Here is an 18,867-nt window from a genome sequence, read left to right as displayed (position 1 = left end):
TAAAAATTATACACAGATAAGAAAGAATAAGCTTTATTGTTTTTAGGAGATCCATACTAGTCAGAAAATTGAAGACACACCGAGGTTAAATATGAAGGGTGGCATGAACCTATCAGGAAAGCAAATATCAAGAGTAAAGTAACCTCAAAATGTTAAACATAGTATGTGCTCTAGCAATTCCACTACTAGGAGTTAACCCAACAGAAATGAAAACATACATCCTCACAAAAACTTGTACACAAATATCCATAAAAGCACTAGGTATAATAATAGCCAAATAGCTCAATGTTCATCAATTGATGAATGAATAAATAAAATGTCACAGATTCTTACAATGAAACATTATCAGCCATAAAAATAAAGTACTGTTACAAGCCAAAATGTAAATGAAGCTGGAAAACATTATGGTAAGTGAAAGAGATTAGGCACAAAAGACCACATATTATATGATTCCATTTATAGTAATGTCCAGAATAGGCAAATGCATGGAGACACGAGGTATCTTAGAGTTTGCACAGGGCTGGAAGTGAAAGAATAATGGCTTGGGTGGAAATAGGGAGTGACTGCTAGTGATTATAGGGTTTCTTTTATAGGTAATGAAAATGTCTTAATTAGATTGTGTTCTCCGTTACAAAGAGACTAGATTATAAACTGTTAGAGTAGGGGTCATGATTTTGTTCTCTTCTGTATGTCTAGCACTTAATAACTATTTAATTAATAAACAAATGAGAAATAAAATGCATAACCAGTTCATATTCCTAAACTCTTGAAAATGGACTCCAATATTTTACATTCAGGAAGTACTATCTATAATCTTCGAGGAGTCAAGGAGAAATGGACAATTTTCCCAAAGGAAGAAACAACAACTACAGACCAAGAAAATTTAGACTTAATTTCTGAGCAAGTTTGGGCTTCAAAGTACTGACCATTAGGAATCATGGTGATATCCCTAAACCTAATGCTTGACCAAGTAGCCTCATTGGCTGATGTGTTACATAAATCCTCTCTTTAGGTATCCAAAATAGCTTATAATAGGACAATGATGTGGGTTATTTACACATTCCAGATGCACTGACTTGAATATATATATGTATGCCTAACGTCCATTTAATGAGTCACACCACAGAAAGCCCATTTCTATTTGATAATTGACTTCCCAAAAAAGTTATGTAAAAATATGATGGTGCTAACACACCACCATAAGGGCATGTGCTTTTGAGGTTTTTTTTGGAGGTGGTGAATGATTGCCACTTTGCAGTTCTTCTTGGTCTAATTCTCCCATACTTATGACACTTAACTGATAAACGAAGTTGCCACAGTTAAGGGTACAATTCCCCTACACACACATCTGAAACCTTATTCCCTTGGGAGACAGAGCTAAGAATGTGTGCCTCTAACCACCAAATAAACCGATCTGAATGGCTTTTCAATGAAGTTCAACCTTTTAATACCCTGGGATTTTATTTCTAACACATACAAATTCACAGAGGCTCAAAAGAAATTTAGTATCATTTTTATTTATTTATTTTCTTTTCTAGTATCATTTTTAAATTGCAGTAAAGCAACTTTTAGCTCATTAATTTTATATTAATGTCTTATGTAAAGAAGTTAAATATTGGTACTTTTTCTAATGTTCACTCATAAGTTACAGAAATCGTTTCTGTTCTTTTTGTAAATACCTTGTAACCAGGACTACCCATTAATCCATCCTTTCCATGTCTTCCTGGTTCTCCCTGAAAAATAAATACCTGTATTTTAATATATTTTTGCACTAATTTTTCTTTTTAAAGAAAAATACTATAAGATACTTTTATTTAAAGTAAAACATGCAAGAACTTTTTTTTTTTTTATCAAACTCACAGCACGTCCAGGAAGGCCAGGAAAACCATCATTCCCCTTTTCACCTTTTGCGCCCTGTATTAAAAAAGAACGCTTAAAAAAACAACCTCTATAATGTTTTAAAATTCCAACTCATACTTAAAGGAAAGTTAACTTTATTATGTAGGAACAGAATTCTTGGATCTACAGCTTGTATTGGCCCTGCAACTACTGGCAGAGCATTATTTTAGCAGGGTAGTGGACAAAACATAAAACCTTGAAAATATTACTGAATGCGGAATTATTATAAGCATCTAAACACAGAAACCACATCCTGGAAAAATTAAAAGGCAAAGCACACTTTAAATACACAGAGAATATAATCTTCCTTCAATGTGAAGAAATAGAAAGGGCCATAACATCAATTCTCAACAGATATGCTGTTAAAAGTTTGGATTGATCAGTAACACAAGGTATTCTTATAGACCACCAGGCAGAACAGTCACCAGTTATTTTTCGATTTTTTCATTGTTCTGAATAAATCCCTGAGAAGGATGAATAAAACTAATTGCTATACTAGGGGGATAGGACTGAAATTAAAATGATCTATTTCCATTATATTGAAAGATCAATATAGATACTTAGATTTGTGATCCACACTTCCCTTTTTGCCATAAAATCCAGGTAATCCTTTATCTCCTCTGGGGCCCATTTCACCCTAAAAGACAAAAATATTGAATTTTAGAGAACTATGAATATTTCCTCTATAAAGAAAAACAACACCAATTATAAACAACAGAGTTTAGTATGCCAACATCAAAATAAAACAGAAACAAAATAAATTTTGTTTACAAAAGTCCTATTTTCCAGGCTTTATAAAGAAAAACAAGGAAAAATAAGGACAGTTGATATTATAACAGGGCCTATAATATAGGGTGCATGATAAGAAAATTTCCAAATAGTAAATAGTAAATTTTTAAATATTTTAAGATTTACAACTGGAAATTTTAAAGGGAATTTGGAAAAGTTTTATGTGAATTATGATATTAATCTTAACTTAATCACTTACTTTAATACAATTTAATTTATATGTGAGCATTTATTTATAACACATCTGTAACATAAAACATTTTCAATTTGAAGTAAAATATGGCATTGCTGAATTTAAAAAGACAAGATTTTTTCAACCTTTGATCCTGGCATTCCATGAAGCCCAGGAAAACCTGGAAGTCCACGGTCACCCTGAAAATAAAACTGAAATTAATAAAAGAAAACATTTCAGCTTAAGAAATAATTATCATATATCTTTCAACCTCGCCCTTGTCAAAATCCATTGAAAAGAAATCTGCAAACAGTTGAATGCACATTTACATTAAAACCACATTTTTATGAAAGATTAATCCTCATTTATCAGGGTTTATGTTCTGAGAGGCAAAGTACCTGGGAACCCAGGGGAATCTCATCAACAATCCTGACCACACCCTTAGAGAGCAACCACCTATTCCAAAAATATTTAACTCAAGACACATGAGTTAATTGAAATGATTTAGCTCTAACACTGTGGAATTATCTTCTGAGGTCCCAACTAGTTGAAAAAAGTCAGACCCCGAACTGAAAGTTTCAAAACACCTTAGGACTCTGTGGATTTTTTTTTTTTAATTTCTGATCTTCATAATTGTTCATAGTAGGTATCCACTCAGATATGTCTATGAAAATGAAAGGTCTTAAGTTATCTCCAAAAGAGAGGAGATGAAGAATACTCACAACAGCTTGAAAGAAACAAAAAGTATACCATATTTTATATCTATCCATATCATTTTTGGTTTCTTTAATTGAGCTATAAAGTCTATCTGGTATAAAAGGTATGCTAGACTGATGGTTATACTCAAAATCATTTGCCTTTTACCACCACCACAAATAAAAATTAAAAAAAAAAAAAGATTTTTATCTGGGCACATAGCTGCCCAACTAAAGACTATTTCTCAGTTTCCTTTGCAGTTAGGCATGGCCATGTGATTAAGTTCTTGCTAGCAAATTGTATATAAGACTAAGGTGTACAACTTCTACATCACTTATTAAAAGTTATTGTTATGACTTCTCTTTCATTCTTCCCATCAGAATGAAATGCAGATAAGAGAGTGACTAGTGAGTGATACAGCCTTGACTATGCAGAAAGAATACTCTTGAGTCCCTAAATGAGTTCTTAGATTACATGAGAAAAATAAACATCTTTCTCATTCACCACTGCATTTTGAGATCAATTTGTTTTCATTCTAAACATAAGTAATATTTTTATAGCTTGTAATGGATGTCCTTCTCAAGAGTAACAGCTTATCTTTGACTACCTTCATTTTCCACGTGTGTGTGTGTTTGTGTGAGAGAGAGAGAGAGAGAGAGAGAGAGAGAGAGAGAGAGGAGAGACCCACTAAAATCTCATGCATTCTCAAACTTGTTGACTCAAGAAACATTCTGAATTGATGACATGCCAGGAAGCAAGATCTCAAATGCACCAGAGGATGACAGTTTTGATGTTTCTTTTAAACATTTGGAATTAAGAGCGGAAAGCAAAAAAAATTACATGAAAATGGGAGAAGGCAAGGTACAGGATAAATAAGATTATGTGCTACTTTGAAGGTGGTTATTCTTCTGAAGAATCTATAAAAGAGGATTACTCTGACATTTCAAAGGTGTGTTAATCTAGATGCATAAGAACAATGGACAGGGCTTGCTTAAGGCAAAGATAAATCCTGCACTAAAAAAGTTATATGCCTGAGGCATGACTACCCACCCTTCCTGTCCAGTTAAGAATTTATGATTAGAACACCCTGTGAGGCTACTTTCAGGCATATTTATTACAGATCCCCTTTTTCATCCACAAGTTTATATCCCCCAAATTCAACAATTTAGCCAAGCAAAAGATAAAAGAAAATAAAATTAAAGAGGATTTAGGGGGAGACCAAGAAACACAAAAAAAACTGGATGATTTTCTTTCCCCTACCATGTAGACTCCTAATAGAAGAACCAAAGCCTCCTTTTGAATATATTTTTTTCCTTTTGCTAGAGCAGGAGACTGGTAACAAAGCTCCTAGAGAAAGAGATTAAGAGAACAACCTGAGCTAACTCTTTAGAAGACTAAAATGAGATAACCAGCTGAAAGCCAGCTAGAAGAAGATACACTCTTGATAAGATGGAATTTAGGTGGGCAACAATACTTGATAAAACTACAGAAGAATGGGGCAAACCAGGCTTATAAAGGTAAACAAAGTCCCAGCTTCCATTCTCTGGCTAAGAGTTATAGAAGACATAACTTTCAAACTTTAATTTCCTGGAGATGACAAACAAATCTCAGATGAAGTGAGAAAACCAGGAGCACCTTCACACATATTCGGACAAAAAGACATATAAAATCTGGACAGAGATACCCTCATGTGCATAAGCAAGACTTTTAAGTAAAATAAAAAGGCATGGTCCCTGTTAACATACAGCAGTTAAGGGGACTTGTGAGGAGAAGCTGGGAGCAGAGACACTTAGTGAGCAAAATGGTTGAGGAGTATTGAGATAGTATCTACAAAATACAGAACACAAGAGAGTATGACTTAAACACATTATACTCAGCCAAGTTATGGTCAGGGTTTAAAAGAAATTGGCAGCAAAGAAGTGGTAAAGTTAAGCCAAAGTTTATCCGCAATGGACATATAATGTGACAAACAAATAAATGCTTTTGTGTTGGCCACTGGATCATCTGTTACTGCAGTATACCTTAGCCTAACAATTAATATAAAAATTGGTATACTAGAAAGAGGAGGCTGCCAAAACAATACTGAAAAATATATATGGCACTGGCTTTGGGGCTAGGTAGTGAGCAGTTAAAAATAACTACTGAAGGCTAGAAAAATGATGATACATGTAATGCAGTGGTGAATATTTCATAAAAACTTTTCTTGTAATAACTTGCAAAGGCAAATAACACATTAAGTGAACTTACAGCTAGAGGTAAAGAAATGAGAAAACTGAATGTTCGTATCATGAATTGATTGGTATTGGTTGTATTTAACATGATTTTGTAAAAGAGATGAGCACAGAAAAGAACTGGCCAGTTTGCAAGTCATAATTAAAAGGAACAGACCACATCCAAAAATATTGAGATTGAGAGATACAACTTTTTTCTCATCTCTAACAGGTAAATAATGAAACTGGAGAAGGCCTTTAAAAGAAATTCAATTAAATCTCAGACTCTAGGAAGGACCAAATCAAGGGAATGGTCATAAACATCATTTTTAAATCCTCTGAATCAGTTAAGTTAGAGCCAACAAATCATTTCAAGCTGGACATAGTGGCTCAAGAAAAAGAAGCTAAGAATGTAATGAATGTCTGATAAATTCAAGCACTTATTAATTACTAATAATTAATATAAAAAGAGATAAGACTATTATAGGATTGTGGATGCTGCTATTGGCTAATATCAAGTCAGATACAAAATTATAAATTTATATTTGCTGTTGAGAGAGTTAGACTACCAAAAGAGCCACAAACATGGACCAAAAGAGACTGTGGCTGTTTGAAACTTAAATAGTAAACAAAGTTGTCCATTATTGCCACTATTTTATTGCTTTCTAGCCAATTTAGACTAGCCCATAAATTTAGATAAAGAAAGAAGAAAGGTAAAAACCAGAAGGAAGAAAACAAATTATCTTTATTGATGATCATATATCTATTATGCCAATATACCTAATACCTTAAAAATTAATAAATAAATTAATTGCTGTTTTAAAAAGTAATAAGTAAAAATAGTCTTTTATGTATAAACAATAACCAATATAAAAATATATTTAAGAAAAAGTTTTATTTATAATAGAAACCAAAGAGATAAAAATTCCTAGATATAAACTTGGTAACACTGAGGACTAATACAAAAAACACTTTAATATAATTTCATTTAATTTCAAAATTAAAATAAAAAGATAAATCATAATCTTGAATAGAAAAACTCAAAATTGAAATTATGTTAATGCTTTTATAGTTAATCCATAAATTCAAAGGAATCCTAAAATATAAATAGCAATTGCTAAAAAAAAATTTGAATAAAAGATATTGAGCTTTATCTGGAAAATTAAGCATGCAAAAATAGCCAGGAAAGTTTTGATTATAAAAAAGAAGAAGAAAGTACTAGCCCTGATGAGATTAAATCATATTATGAAGTGACAATAATTAAAACAATTTGGCAGAGAAGATGTAGACAGATAAACGGAACAGAATGGAAAATCCAAAACACTAGACCTAAATTAAAATGGAAATTTAGCAATAATGATGGTTTTTCAAATAAATGGAGTAAAAAGTGATAGTCTACAAATATTGTGTAGCAACTGGCTATCCATTTAGGGAAAGAGAGAAAAAATATAAATGCTCATCTAACTTTACTCCAAAATCAAAATTTTAAAGGTTAAAATAGAAAATAATATTTTAAAATAAAATCATGAGTAATTATATTCAAAATGTTAGAATGTGGAATCCTTCTATACAAACATAAACATAGGAAAAAAGAAAAAAGTCTAAATGTACATAAATTTAATACATAATTTTCTGTATGGCTAAAATTCCAAAAACCAAGTCAAAACATATAATATAAACCAAGAGAGTTTCATACAATTTGTAAAATGCATATAAAAATCCATTTTTAAAAAGTTGAACAGCCCAGTAGAAGAAAAAGGATATGAATAAAAAGTAAATTACAGAGAAGTGACAAAAATGTTTAAATATCACATGACAAGATACTTTACTCACTAATAAATAAATGCAAATCAAACCACTATCATTTTTAACTTGTACTGGTGAAAATTAGAAACTTTAATGAAACTCAGTGCTAATAAGAGTGAGAGGGAAGATACTTTTCGCACATTTGTTGAGGGAGTACAAACTTTCTGGAGAATTTATATCAAAGTTTAATTATGAATTTAAATTTCTGATCTTATAATCAATTCACATCTGGAAAATTTTCCTATGGATATAGTCAGAAACATTGAGAAATATCAATATCCAGATTCTTTTTACTTCCACACATATAGGGGAATCACGCTTTCCTAAGTCTTGGAATTAGTGTAGTTAAGAAATTTGCTCTGGTTAATTAAATATGAATGGAACTGGTTAAAGAGCCACTGTTTGATTCTCCACGCACCTGCTGCCATAATTAGTTATAATCTAGAAGGTGAAACTTCTGTTAGCCTGAGTCTATATATGAGGACAATAGGGGACCCCTCACTGTTGCTAATAAATAGTTTGATGAGCATAGGCATTTGAGATTTGTTTTTTGTTTGTTTGTTTTAAGCCAGACATTTGGGATTTGTTTTTTATTGCAGCATAACCTACTTTACCCTAGTCTATGTCTTTCTCGTGATTAATGATAATTTTCTGAATATACAAAATAAAAATGTCAATAAAACAAATATTTTGAGGAATCACACTCCTGGTTCCATCCAAATTTACAAGGGATTAGAGTCAAAGAGAATCCAAGGTTTATAGTAAAATGGTTCCATTTTCCATGGGTTGCCTCCAAATCTTTGATGACTGATGAATTTGCCTTTGAAGAGGCTGTCCATCTCATAAATTAATCTAAAGCCATAGTCTCTAAAGTCAGGTCCAGATTATTTATTTCAGTAGTAAGAGAATATAAAAACTAATATTTTAAAAATCTCATTCTTTTCAAATTTCTGTGTGTGTTTTTTAAATGCACATAATGCTTTGTTCAGTAGCATAGGCACATAATTCATACATATATTTGTGACTACATGCCTAAAAGTCTTTTTTTTGCAAAGACTTTGCAATTTAAGTTTTGCACTCTATGAGGTAGAGTGAATTATCCCACTTCCCTCGAGAGAGTTGTAGACCATGAATCATCTCATGGCACAATTGGTACAACCTAAACTCATTCATTTGGCTCCCTCCTCCTAATACTATCTACTTGGCTACAGACAGGCATTCAGGGATTCCTCTCACAGTGCAGGCAATGGAGTGAAAGTGGAACTGATCACACTGTTACGAACTATTCTGGCCACAATGAAAAATATGGTGAAAGAAAGCCAGATTGAGATCAAGACATTTTATTCCAACCCCCGAGCCTCAGATAACTTCAGACAAATGATTTAAGTTCATTTCTCAGTTTTCCAAACTATAAAATAGGGATGGCTTACTTCACAATTAATGTAAAAATCGGTATAGTTTAACTTTTTGTGAGGACTGCATGTGGTAAGGAATTCATGTAGATGATACCAAGGCAAAATATGTAAAAATAAAATGGAAAAATGTACACACAATAGTAAAAGCCTTCAAGCATCTAATATATCAACAGCCTTAAGACATCTTGGTTGTTTCTTCTCCTCTAAGATAAAAACAAATGGTAAGTCTCTTTCAGGCAATAATGACTTGTTGGTAACTGTCCAAATCTACTAAAATGTTTCCTCTAACACACATATGGGAATTCCCCTGGAGTTTAGGGATCATCATTGGACTACTCAGGCCTAGAAAAAAAGCAGATTCCCAAGCTCTTATTATGGAGTCATTGCCATAGCTTATCAATAACCATAGAACAGAGTACACCCAAAGTGAAGATGAGAAAGAGTTTAGAACCAAGCAAATACGACGCACTCTGTAAAAATTTAATAAAAGTTTCCCAGTGACGTCAATAGAGAAAAAAGAGGACAGAAAGAGGCATAGCGGGCAACACATGAGGTAGGATATGGAATTAATGGTTCTTCCATTAATAAATAAATAATAAACTGAGATGCTAAATCCTTTATAGATCTTCGAAAGAAAAGAGGTCAAAAGATCAGGAATCAATCAAGGCTTTGCAAAAGTATCCAGAGAAGTAGTGAAAACCTGAGCACCTACAGGTCAGCACCATATATAGAGGAGGGAGACTCGACACAGCTGGACTTCAAAGAATATTTAGGGAGGGCATAGCTAGTGCTGTTTTGGAAGAAGAGCCTCTGAGAAAAGAAGGTACAAAAGAAGAGAAAACTGTGGTACCACCCTTCCATAAAAGGTAGAGAAAGTTTTTCTGAAAATCCCGGGTTATGACAATTCCACAGATTCTGTGGAATCAAATGAAGCAAAATATTTTATTAAAAAACAAAATGCGTGTATGTGTGTTCATTTAATACTTTATTATTTATTATGTTAATTACAAAAAAAAAATAATTATATCACTATGTTAATCATTATTATACTTACCAATAATATGTATATTTATATATTTGCTACATAATTTATATTCCCATGAGTTTATATTTAATAATGTTACAATAACAGACTGTTAATGAAGGAGAGGAAGGGCACAGGGCAGAACCTGGAACATCCCAACATTTAGAGAGTGGATAGAAGAAGAGATAATAGCTAAACTGTGAAAAAGTAACCAATGAAGGCAAGAGAAAATCTAGGAACATGTGGTATCCCAGAAGCCAAGAGAAGAAATCATTTCAAGAAGAAGGAAATAGTCAATTATGTCAAATGTTGCTGAGACATCCAGCAAGATAAGTAGAGATCATTGGAAAACACCGACTACTGGATTTTAAAGGTGGTAGACATTGATGATCTAAATATGCTGCAGAAATTTGGGATAGAAATCCTACTGGCATGGGTTAAAGAGAGAACGGGAAGTGAGAAAGTACAGAGTGAGTAAAGGCATACTTATACTGTGATGCGAAACGAAGAAATGGGGTGTTAGCTCGAAGAAGCTACGTGGTTGATTTCAGATGGGTCATCCTTTATGCTCTTGTGAAATTTTAGCTAGAAAAAAAAACTAATGACACAGGTGAGAAGAGCTAATTAAAACACAAGGTAATGAAGAAGGATGGGATCCAGAGCACAAGGGGAAGACTGGGTATTATATGAACATTTCATCCATATTAACAGGCTAGAAGGCAGAATATAGGTATATACACAGGTAAGAGGGTAAATGTAGTGGGCATAAGTTTAGGGAATTCCTGTGCGATTGCATCACATGGAGCACTTCAACATTTAAAGAAATGAAAAAAAAGGTATTTCCAAAACTTTTACCTTAGGTAAACTGCAGAATGGTGGTCCCAATAAACAAATCATCATCATCACCATTTTCATCACTAATTTATAATGCTTAATCTTCAAAACAAGGCTATGAAGTAATACCATGGCGTCCACTTTCCAGATTTTGAAAACCAGGTTTAAAGAGATTAAGAAGCATGACTAGGGTATGGGATTGGGGGTGGGGGGCGCTGCGGGAGTAGCCTAAATTCAGAGCCCAACCCGTAATATATAACTGTTTGAAGCCTCTCTCACCTTCCTTGATAGTCTAGTGGTTAGGATTTGGCACTCTCATAAGTCTCTCTGCCCTCTCGCCCCCTCCCCCGACATACACACACGCACGCACCAGTGTCTGGGCTATAGTGCTTTCAGAAAGCTACACGGGTAGATTATTCTCTCTTTTTGAAAAAGCAGAAAAAAGTGGCAACTCTTTCTTCCTCCTATGTCACTAGTGACTTTGCTTTAATTTTTAAAACTATTTTTTGGGGGGTGGGGAGGCTACAGGAACACTGGAAGAAGTAAAATCACTAATGCCCTAAGTTTTAACTTATTATTCCCTAACAACCCTTTTAGCTTGGTCTTTTGTCACTGTTCTCAATGTGTGTGTGTCTGCGAGCGTGTATAAATATGTATAGGTATATATATATTTATTTGAATTATTTAATTATGATTGATTTTATAATAGAAATAACTGTAACACTATGTAATCTTTTGACTTTGAAAGCTCAGATAATGAAAGTAAAGGACTTATTTAAGTAGGGAAGTCTCATTCTTCGCAAAATATTCTGGTATGGATGCTGAGGACAATGGGAAAATGAGGCCTTGAGGAACCATTTAAATGTCAAGTTCTGTAACAAAGAAATAAAATGAAGAATATAATTTGTTCTATAATGATACTTTAGATATAATTAGTACATTTTATTTCTTAAACCCAGAAAAAAAGTGATAACTTTGTACAAAGTCTGGACAGGTTAAAAAACAAATTATTAACACTTTGTATCTCCAGAATTGAATTTGCCATGAAAAATTTTGAATACACTATTGAAAACCCATAAATACATATTAGTTAACCAATATAACCCAATAAATTTTAACAAAATATATTTCTCTATGTGATTTAAATACATTAGGTTTTCTTAACATTAAGGAAGTATTTTGAAGTACTTAAAGTATTTTGTAGATTCCAAAGAATAGCTTTAAAGCATGTTATAAAGTTGGTTACTAACTGAAGACTACTTGGTAGATAGCTGTTCCTTTTGATTTGTAAATTTAGAGAAAAAAAAAATCCTGCAAAATCTATGTACATTTGATTTGTCTGCTATGTGAACAAATGTTAAAGTAAGCAAGAAATTGTATCTAATTTTAATTATCTTAAGTGGAAATTCCTACTATGGAAGTTTTTGGAGGAATCCACAAGATGGAAATTGTTCTGGAAAAATATCCTAATGGAGAACAGTATTGTGTGTAACAATCTCTCAAATGCAACTGTGTGATGCCTGGAAAAAATACCCTGCACTGCCACAAGTCAAGGCCATCTCAGGGGTATACTTTTTAACATTTCCATTTCTGAAAATCAAGGAACCATGTTATAGAGGAACAACCAAGGAAAAGTCTTCAACTAACCTATTAAATTATTTTAACTCTAGATAAAGAGCTCTGAAGCCACAGAGAATGTGAGGTGGAACTTAGATGATAGCATGTGGTGATTTTAGGCCCTCAATAACTGTGACAAATCAGATTTATGCCCAAACAATAAATTTTAGAAAACAATCAATTTTAAGTGAAATCATGGGCTAAAAACAGACCTTTTTGCATAAACATAAATCTTATTTATCTACTTGGATAAAAGGTAAAAATCATAGACAATTTAAAAAATTACAATCAACATTAAAGACAGCATAATACCCCCAAACAATAGAGCAGTTAGTTTGAGATATGACTAATAGAATTTATGTTATTCTTTTAATTTTAAAAAAAGGCATATCTACTCCCAAGGAAACTCACTCCAATTCTTTTAAGATGTATAAAAACCTCCTTTCATATCTTGTCTCTAAAACCCCAGTAAATGGAAAAATAAATTTATTCATTTATCTATTCATAGATGTAATCTCTCATATATGCACATGTTTATGTATCCCCCAATGCCAAAATCAGGTTATTTGTAAGAATGTCAAAAAAAACAGCAGTGATCCTGTAGACTAGAATGTAGATCTCCTCAGAAGAGGTATCCTCCTCACCTTCCTAATGGAATTCCCCATACACCCAGAGGAGGTTAAGTTATTTTTCAGGATATCCCCAGAGCATGAAATTATATAAGGCATCTCCCATTCCTGTGGGCCTGGCCTGCTCGCTTTCATCTCTTAAGATGCACCTTCATCATTTAAAATAGGCAAAGATTGCTAAGTGGCTAAAAATATTCATAAAGGCCCAGGACTACTCTGTAGACGAGAGGATTTTATACTATTTCTTCAGGAATAATGTCACCTACAGCTACTGCTCTACTTCCTTTAAGTCTCCTCACATTATAAATCTGCCTCGATCTATATTATCATTTTTGTTTCTTTTCCAGTCAGTACCCCTCCTGTTTGCCTTGGTGACCACTCTAACCCATGTCCTGCCCATGACATATGCCAGCCCACCCCATGCTCTAACCCAACAGCAACCATGCTACTTGATGAACAAAGCAGAACAAAAAGAACAACCATCTAGTTAAGAAAAACACTGTACCAGGTACCATGCTAAGTATTTCTCATACATTATTTCATTTAATCCTCACAAAATCCTATAAATATATCCCTATTGTCTCAATGAAGAAAATAAAATTCAAGACATTAAGTAACATGCCCAAGATCCAATAGCTTGAAAGTGGCAGATCCATAATGAGATCTGCTAGACAACCATCCAAACATGATATGTTAGCAGTTATAATTTCTGTAGCCACCATGAACAACCATAAAAAAATAAAAAGAATATAGTCTACATCAGTGTTTCTCACATATGAATGCTGTACACATTATTTTTAAAAGGAAATAATTTTGTAAGGATTGTAGTTAGAAAATTGGTACAGGTTTTTATCAGAAGCAAATAGCAAAATGCCTTCAAAAAAACTTATAAGATTTGCTTTACAAATTTAGCTAACAAATCAACATGGAGAGCTGAGCAAACACAAATGGTCATTTTGGACATGGACCAGCTATCAGGGCCAGTAGGCCTTGACTGAATACATGGGGAGGTACTAATATATTGAACATATTTAAAGAACGTGTACTTTAATAGAAAGATTGGCAAATCCCAAAGCAGTAAAAAAGGAAAGTCAGCAGTTCAAATGTTGTTTGTACCCTCTGAAGTTCTAAGGGAGAAGTCCAGTAAGGCTAAGCCAAAAGGCCACCTGCCGGATGGTAGATATGTGGGTATTGGGTTATCTGTGGCTAACAAAGGACACATTCCATCTACATAATTCTCTCCCTTCTCAGAAGGCAGCTCCCCTAGAGCTTAACCACAAGGAGAGAACATGGCATCAAGACAATGTCAGTACTTGTTTCATCTGACAATGGTCATCGATGATAACTACATCCAACTAGTGATAAAAACTTTATTAGCCAATGGACACTGACAAATTTTTGAGCCCATAAATCTTGGAATTCACCAAGGTGAACATGAGTGAATGGGAGTCATCATAGGTAACATCCTTTGTCTTCTTTAAGTGACTAAATAAACTGGACACATTTTTGTGTGTGTGTGTTTACCTTTTCGCCATCTCTGCCTGGTTCTCCTTTGTAACCTGGTAGTCCTCGTGCTCCCTAAATTAACCACAAAATAAAATTCTGTTAATTATGGTTTTTTTTTTTATTCACTAGAAACGGTACCTCTAAAATGTGTATAAATAAGATCACGTACTTCTGTTCCTGGGGATCCTGGAACACCGGGTGATCCTGCAATTCCCTGATATCCCTAAAAGAAAAATAAGCAAGAAATATTAACATTCCATCATATTCACAAAGAGTAGCCCCCATTTTAGGATTCAGGCCTGTCTTGAGTTTCTTACACCTAAGACTTCATTTAGTTTAAGAAACCAAGATAATAAAGTACCCAATGTTTAATAAGGAATTCATATGTTTTGGTCTTTAGAAAAAAGGTCTTAAATATCTCTAAATTAATTTTTTTAAAAAACCTAGAAATGCTTCAATTAAAAGAGGCTTCTTTGATGGAAATACAAAGCCAGTGTTTACAGGTCTTAAAGAAGTGTTCTGCACATTAGAAATGTATTCAACATATTTGAGAGAAAAACATTTAAGATTGGAGGATTAAACAAATGGAATACATTTTTAAACTACCTGATTAATGGCCATCTGAGTTCATCCCTAAAATAAATTAAACTTTGATGAATGTTATTTATTCTTCAGAGTAAGTCTTATAACAGCCTTTGGATTATCCATTTTAGAAAGCCTCTGATGTTAACCCCAAGAATGTGGCTGTGACATGTCCCTCCAGCCCCCACCTCCCAGGGCTGAGCTGTCTGCTGAGATGAGCACTTTCATCTCTATTGTTTCTTACACATCCCTTCAGAAACTGGACCCTTGGTAAAATAGTACTTTTTTAGACAGGGGCAAATTATTCATTCTTCACTCAGCACATGGCAACGAAAGTCCAAAACAAACTTGCTGGCTCTGAACATTTATCTAGGCTTCCCACAGTCAGTGTCAGGTAGACTTGGACCACTCGGTACCTGCGAACACATTTACCACTCTTATTCAGATTCCATCTTTTTCCCATTCTCTGTTCATGTTCATCTTTCTCAGATCCTACTATTTGGGTACATTTTTCCATTGTCAAAAGTATTAACACAGATCCCATTAATGTTTTCAATTACATCTTCATTCTTAAATCTAAAAGCTTCATTTTCATGTGATTACTCATGGGTATCTGCGCTGGTCTTTTATTCACTCAATCATCAGTATATTTTTAGCTGCAATTTTAGAGACATAATAATTCCCTGCTTTTCCAGTCATATTTTTAAATATTCTTTTTACTATTCTTTGCTAGCTCTAACAATAACAACAACAACAACAACAACAACAACAACAATAGTGGTTGTCTCAAAAAGATCAGTGTTATTGTTTTTCTCCTTTTACAAGCACTTGTATTTCTTATTTTGTAAAATGCTCTGTTACTCCTAGAGTCACAACTTCATAATTTCTATCACCAACTATCAGCCTCTCCTTGATATCCCATTGAGTTCTTCACAGAGTGTATCATTATGCTTTCTCCAGAATTTCTCAAACTCAAATTTCTCTCTTGAATCCCTTTGCCCAATCCTTAAACATTTTACTTCACTAGTGAACAAGTTTCATAATCAGCCTTTTCCATACTCCATACAAAACAACCTGCAATTTTCAACCCCACCGTACCCTCTCTGGGCTAGCACTGTCTCTCTGTCTCTGAATTATGTGCCCCTTTGAGATGAGCAACCAGGTCTAACTCATTTCTATATTTTCAGCATTGAACAGATTGTTTGGCAAACTTTTTGTTATTCAAACAAACAAGGAAGTTACTGTCAAGTTATCCATACTGCATACAAGTATGAAAAAAAATCTTTCCCCAAGGAACCACATTATGTTCATGCTGTTTCCAATAGCATATTGAAACTTTTAGTAATACCATGTGGTTCATGTTCTCGAGATTGGTCAGATGAAAGAAGTCAATCTACACAGAGTTTGCTCAGCCTTATATCTATACCACTGTAGTTATCACTGAATCTCTTCGTCAACAACTTAGGAATCAATAGGCATGGAACTGAATTTCAACTCCAGCACTGCTAGCGCATGCCCAAATAGAGCTAAGTTACTTGTGAATGTCACTACCTGGGATGTCCTACAGATTCTTCAGACCTTCTATGCATTCTCTGGATAGTCTGACATGATTTACAACAGGCTGTTATAATTGGAAAAAATAATAATAGCAATGATTTATATACTCTTTGTCATGTTCCAGACTAAATACTTCATTTAATCCTCACAACCAGTCTTAAATGTAGGTTCTACCTTATCCCCATTTTAAAATGAGGAAACCAAGGCACAGAAAGTTAAGTAGCTTCTACAAAGTTACACAGCTAATAAGTTGATAGAACCAGTGGTGATACCGTCTATCAGAAAATGCTTCATGGAAGATCAGATCTTATGATTCTAGAATGATTAATAATTATGCAATGAAGCCCATTTAACCAGACTACTTTTAAACTGTTTAAGGTTCTAGGTGCCCAGAGGAAAGGAATTTTCATAAAATTCCTCAAAAGAAAGTTACCGTGGGGATTAGCTATTTATCAAAATGATTGGTCATCTGCAAAGTTCACATTTAATGAATTATTTTTCTTTCACATTTTTTCAAAAGTTAAGCCAAATGCCATATTGGCTTCATTACTTTTTTCAGAAAGTTAATCTCTTATAGAAGATCAAAAGTTGCCATGCTGTCTGCCCCCTTCAAAGAAGTTAATGTAATGAATTTGTTAAGGAAGACACATCACATTTTAGTGGATTTAAGCAATGTGGAGATGTCCCAGACTGTGTTCCCAGCTCACCTCTGACTCATAATGTGACCTCAGGCAGAGTCATCAAATCCCCAAATCCTAGGAGGCAACACAGTGAAGTGGAAAGACAAGGAATCTTGAAATTGGAAAAGACCTTGAGCCGAAGTTTTGCTCCTTCCTTTCTATGGGATTTTGGCTAAGTCACTGTGCCTAGCTAAGCTTCAGGGTTTTTTTCACCATGAAACAGGATAATACCTGCTTCACTTATGAAAAGAAACCAATAATGTCACAGGTGACAATGTCTGGCAGATGTTAGGAACTCAATAAATGCAAGTTTCTTTTCTTTAGACTCAGTGCCTGTTGCACAAAACCATGAGAACACTTCTACAGAACGTTACTCCATAGCCTTAACAGCCACTATTGGTGTATAAGGAGTGGCAGGTCCAGTCATTATCGTTATGATTTAAGACTTTTTCAACATTCATACCAATGTAATCCTGAACATGTGAACAAGGACTCAGTATACTTCAAATGGCTCTTTTGGTTTTGTTTTTGAAAGGACTACAATGTAGGAAGAATAAACGCTTCCCACAATACAAGAACCAAGCTATATTGTTGGTCTTTTTTTCTTAACTTACAGTGAGATGCAGTCTTGAAATCTTAGTTGTATAAAGAAATTTAAAAGTTATTTTAGAATTGAGAGGAAGCATGATTAGTAACAAATTAAACAAAACCAAAACCACATCCAATCTGGGGGACATCAGGGCAAATCACCAGGAGAAATTGGATAAAATTCAGAAAAACAAATTTTGGACTAAAAATCAGGAAAATAAAGGTTAACAGGGAGGAATATTACAGCAGAGGACAATTTCCAAGAGGAGCAAGAAATAAAACATTGGTTGACTCATAGCAGGGCACACTAAAACAAGAAAAATACCCTGAAATAGGAAAAATGATAAGCTTTTCATATACCTTACTGAGTTTTTATTTTTCTAAACACATATTTCTGTATAACTTACACACCATCTTTTACTGCTCAATATTATTCACCATTAATTTTACCATTTTGCAGTTATTTGCAGGTCCAAATATCCACACCACCCCCATCTGCAAGATTTCTGACAGTACTTAAGCCTTTTCCATGTTCAGAAAAAGTTTCTTTGTAAATGAGTCATTTTATAGGAAAAAAATATTCTTGCTGCCAAATTGTAGGGTTGAAGTACACAGAATCAATTTACTTTTCTTCCATGATTCATAGTTACAATGCTCCAGGAAAGATGTATAGCTTTGAAATGGAAATTGGAAATAAAATCATCAAATGTGCAAGGGTCACAATCTCTTCTGAGCCAAATTCTAATCATATCATAAAATAGTTTGCCAATCTAAATACATGTTTAAAAAAAAATGAGGAGGAGAAAGTAATTAGTTTCCTTTAAATGCTCTAAACTGAATGAGAATAAGATCCAGAGAAATTA

The 18,867-nt window shown here is 33.7% G+C and overlaps 1 protein-coding gene across 3 annotated transcripts in view; it reads right to left on the bottom strand.

The window, feature by feature from the left end:
* Nucleotides 1-18,867, bottom strand: part of COL21A1 (collagen type XXI alpha 1 chain) — a 154,579-nt gene that overhangs the window by 50,463 nt on the left and 85,249 nt on the right. For all 3 annotated transcript variants that reach the window (XM_039852935.1, XM_039852933.1, XM_039852936.1), the window contains 6 exons: nt 14,767-14,820; nt 14,616-14,669; nt 3,007-3,060; nt 2,483-2,536; nt 1,861-1,914; nt 1,680-1,733 (listed from right to left, as the gene is read on the bottom strand). In XM_039852935.1, coding sequence (XP_039708869.1) covers nt 1,680-1,733; nt 1,861-1,914; nt 2,483-2,536; nt 3,007-3,060; nt 14,616-14,669; nt 14,767-14,820 — 324 coding nt within the window. The remainder of the gene's footprint in view (nt 1-1,679; nt 1,734-1,860; nt 1,915-2,482; nt 2,537-3,006; nt 3,061-14,615; nt 14,670-14,766; nt 14,821-18,867) is intronic.

Source organism: Pteropus medius, unplaced genomic scaffold (assembly GCF_902729225.1).
Source record: "Pteropus medius unplaced genomic scaffold, Ma_sr-lr_union100, whole genome shotgun sequence".
In the NCBI taxonomy this organism is placed as follows: Eukaryota; Metazoa; Chordata; class Mammalia; order Chiroptera; family Pteropodidae; genus Pteropus; species Pteropus medius.
The sequence above is the reverse complement of the archived record's forward strand: the minus strand, read 5'-3'. Positions and strand labels throughout refer to the sequence as shown.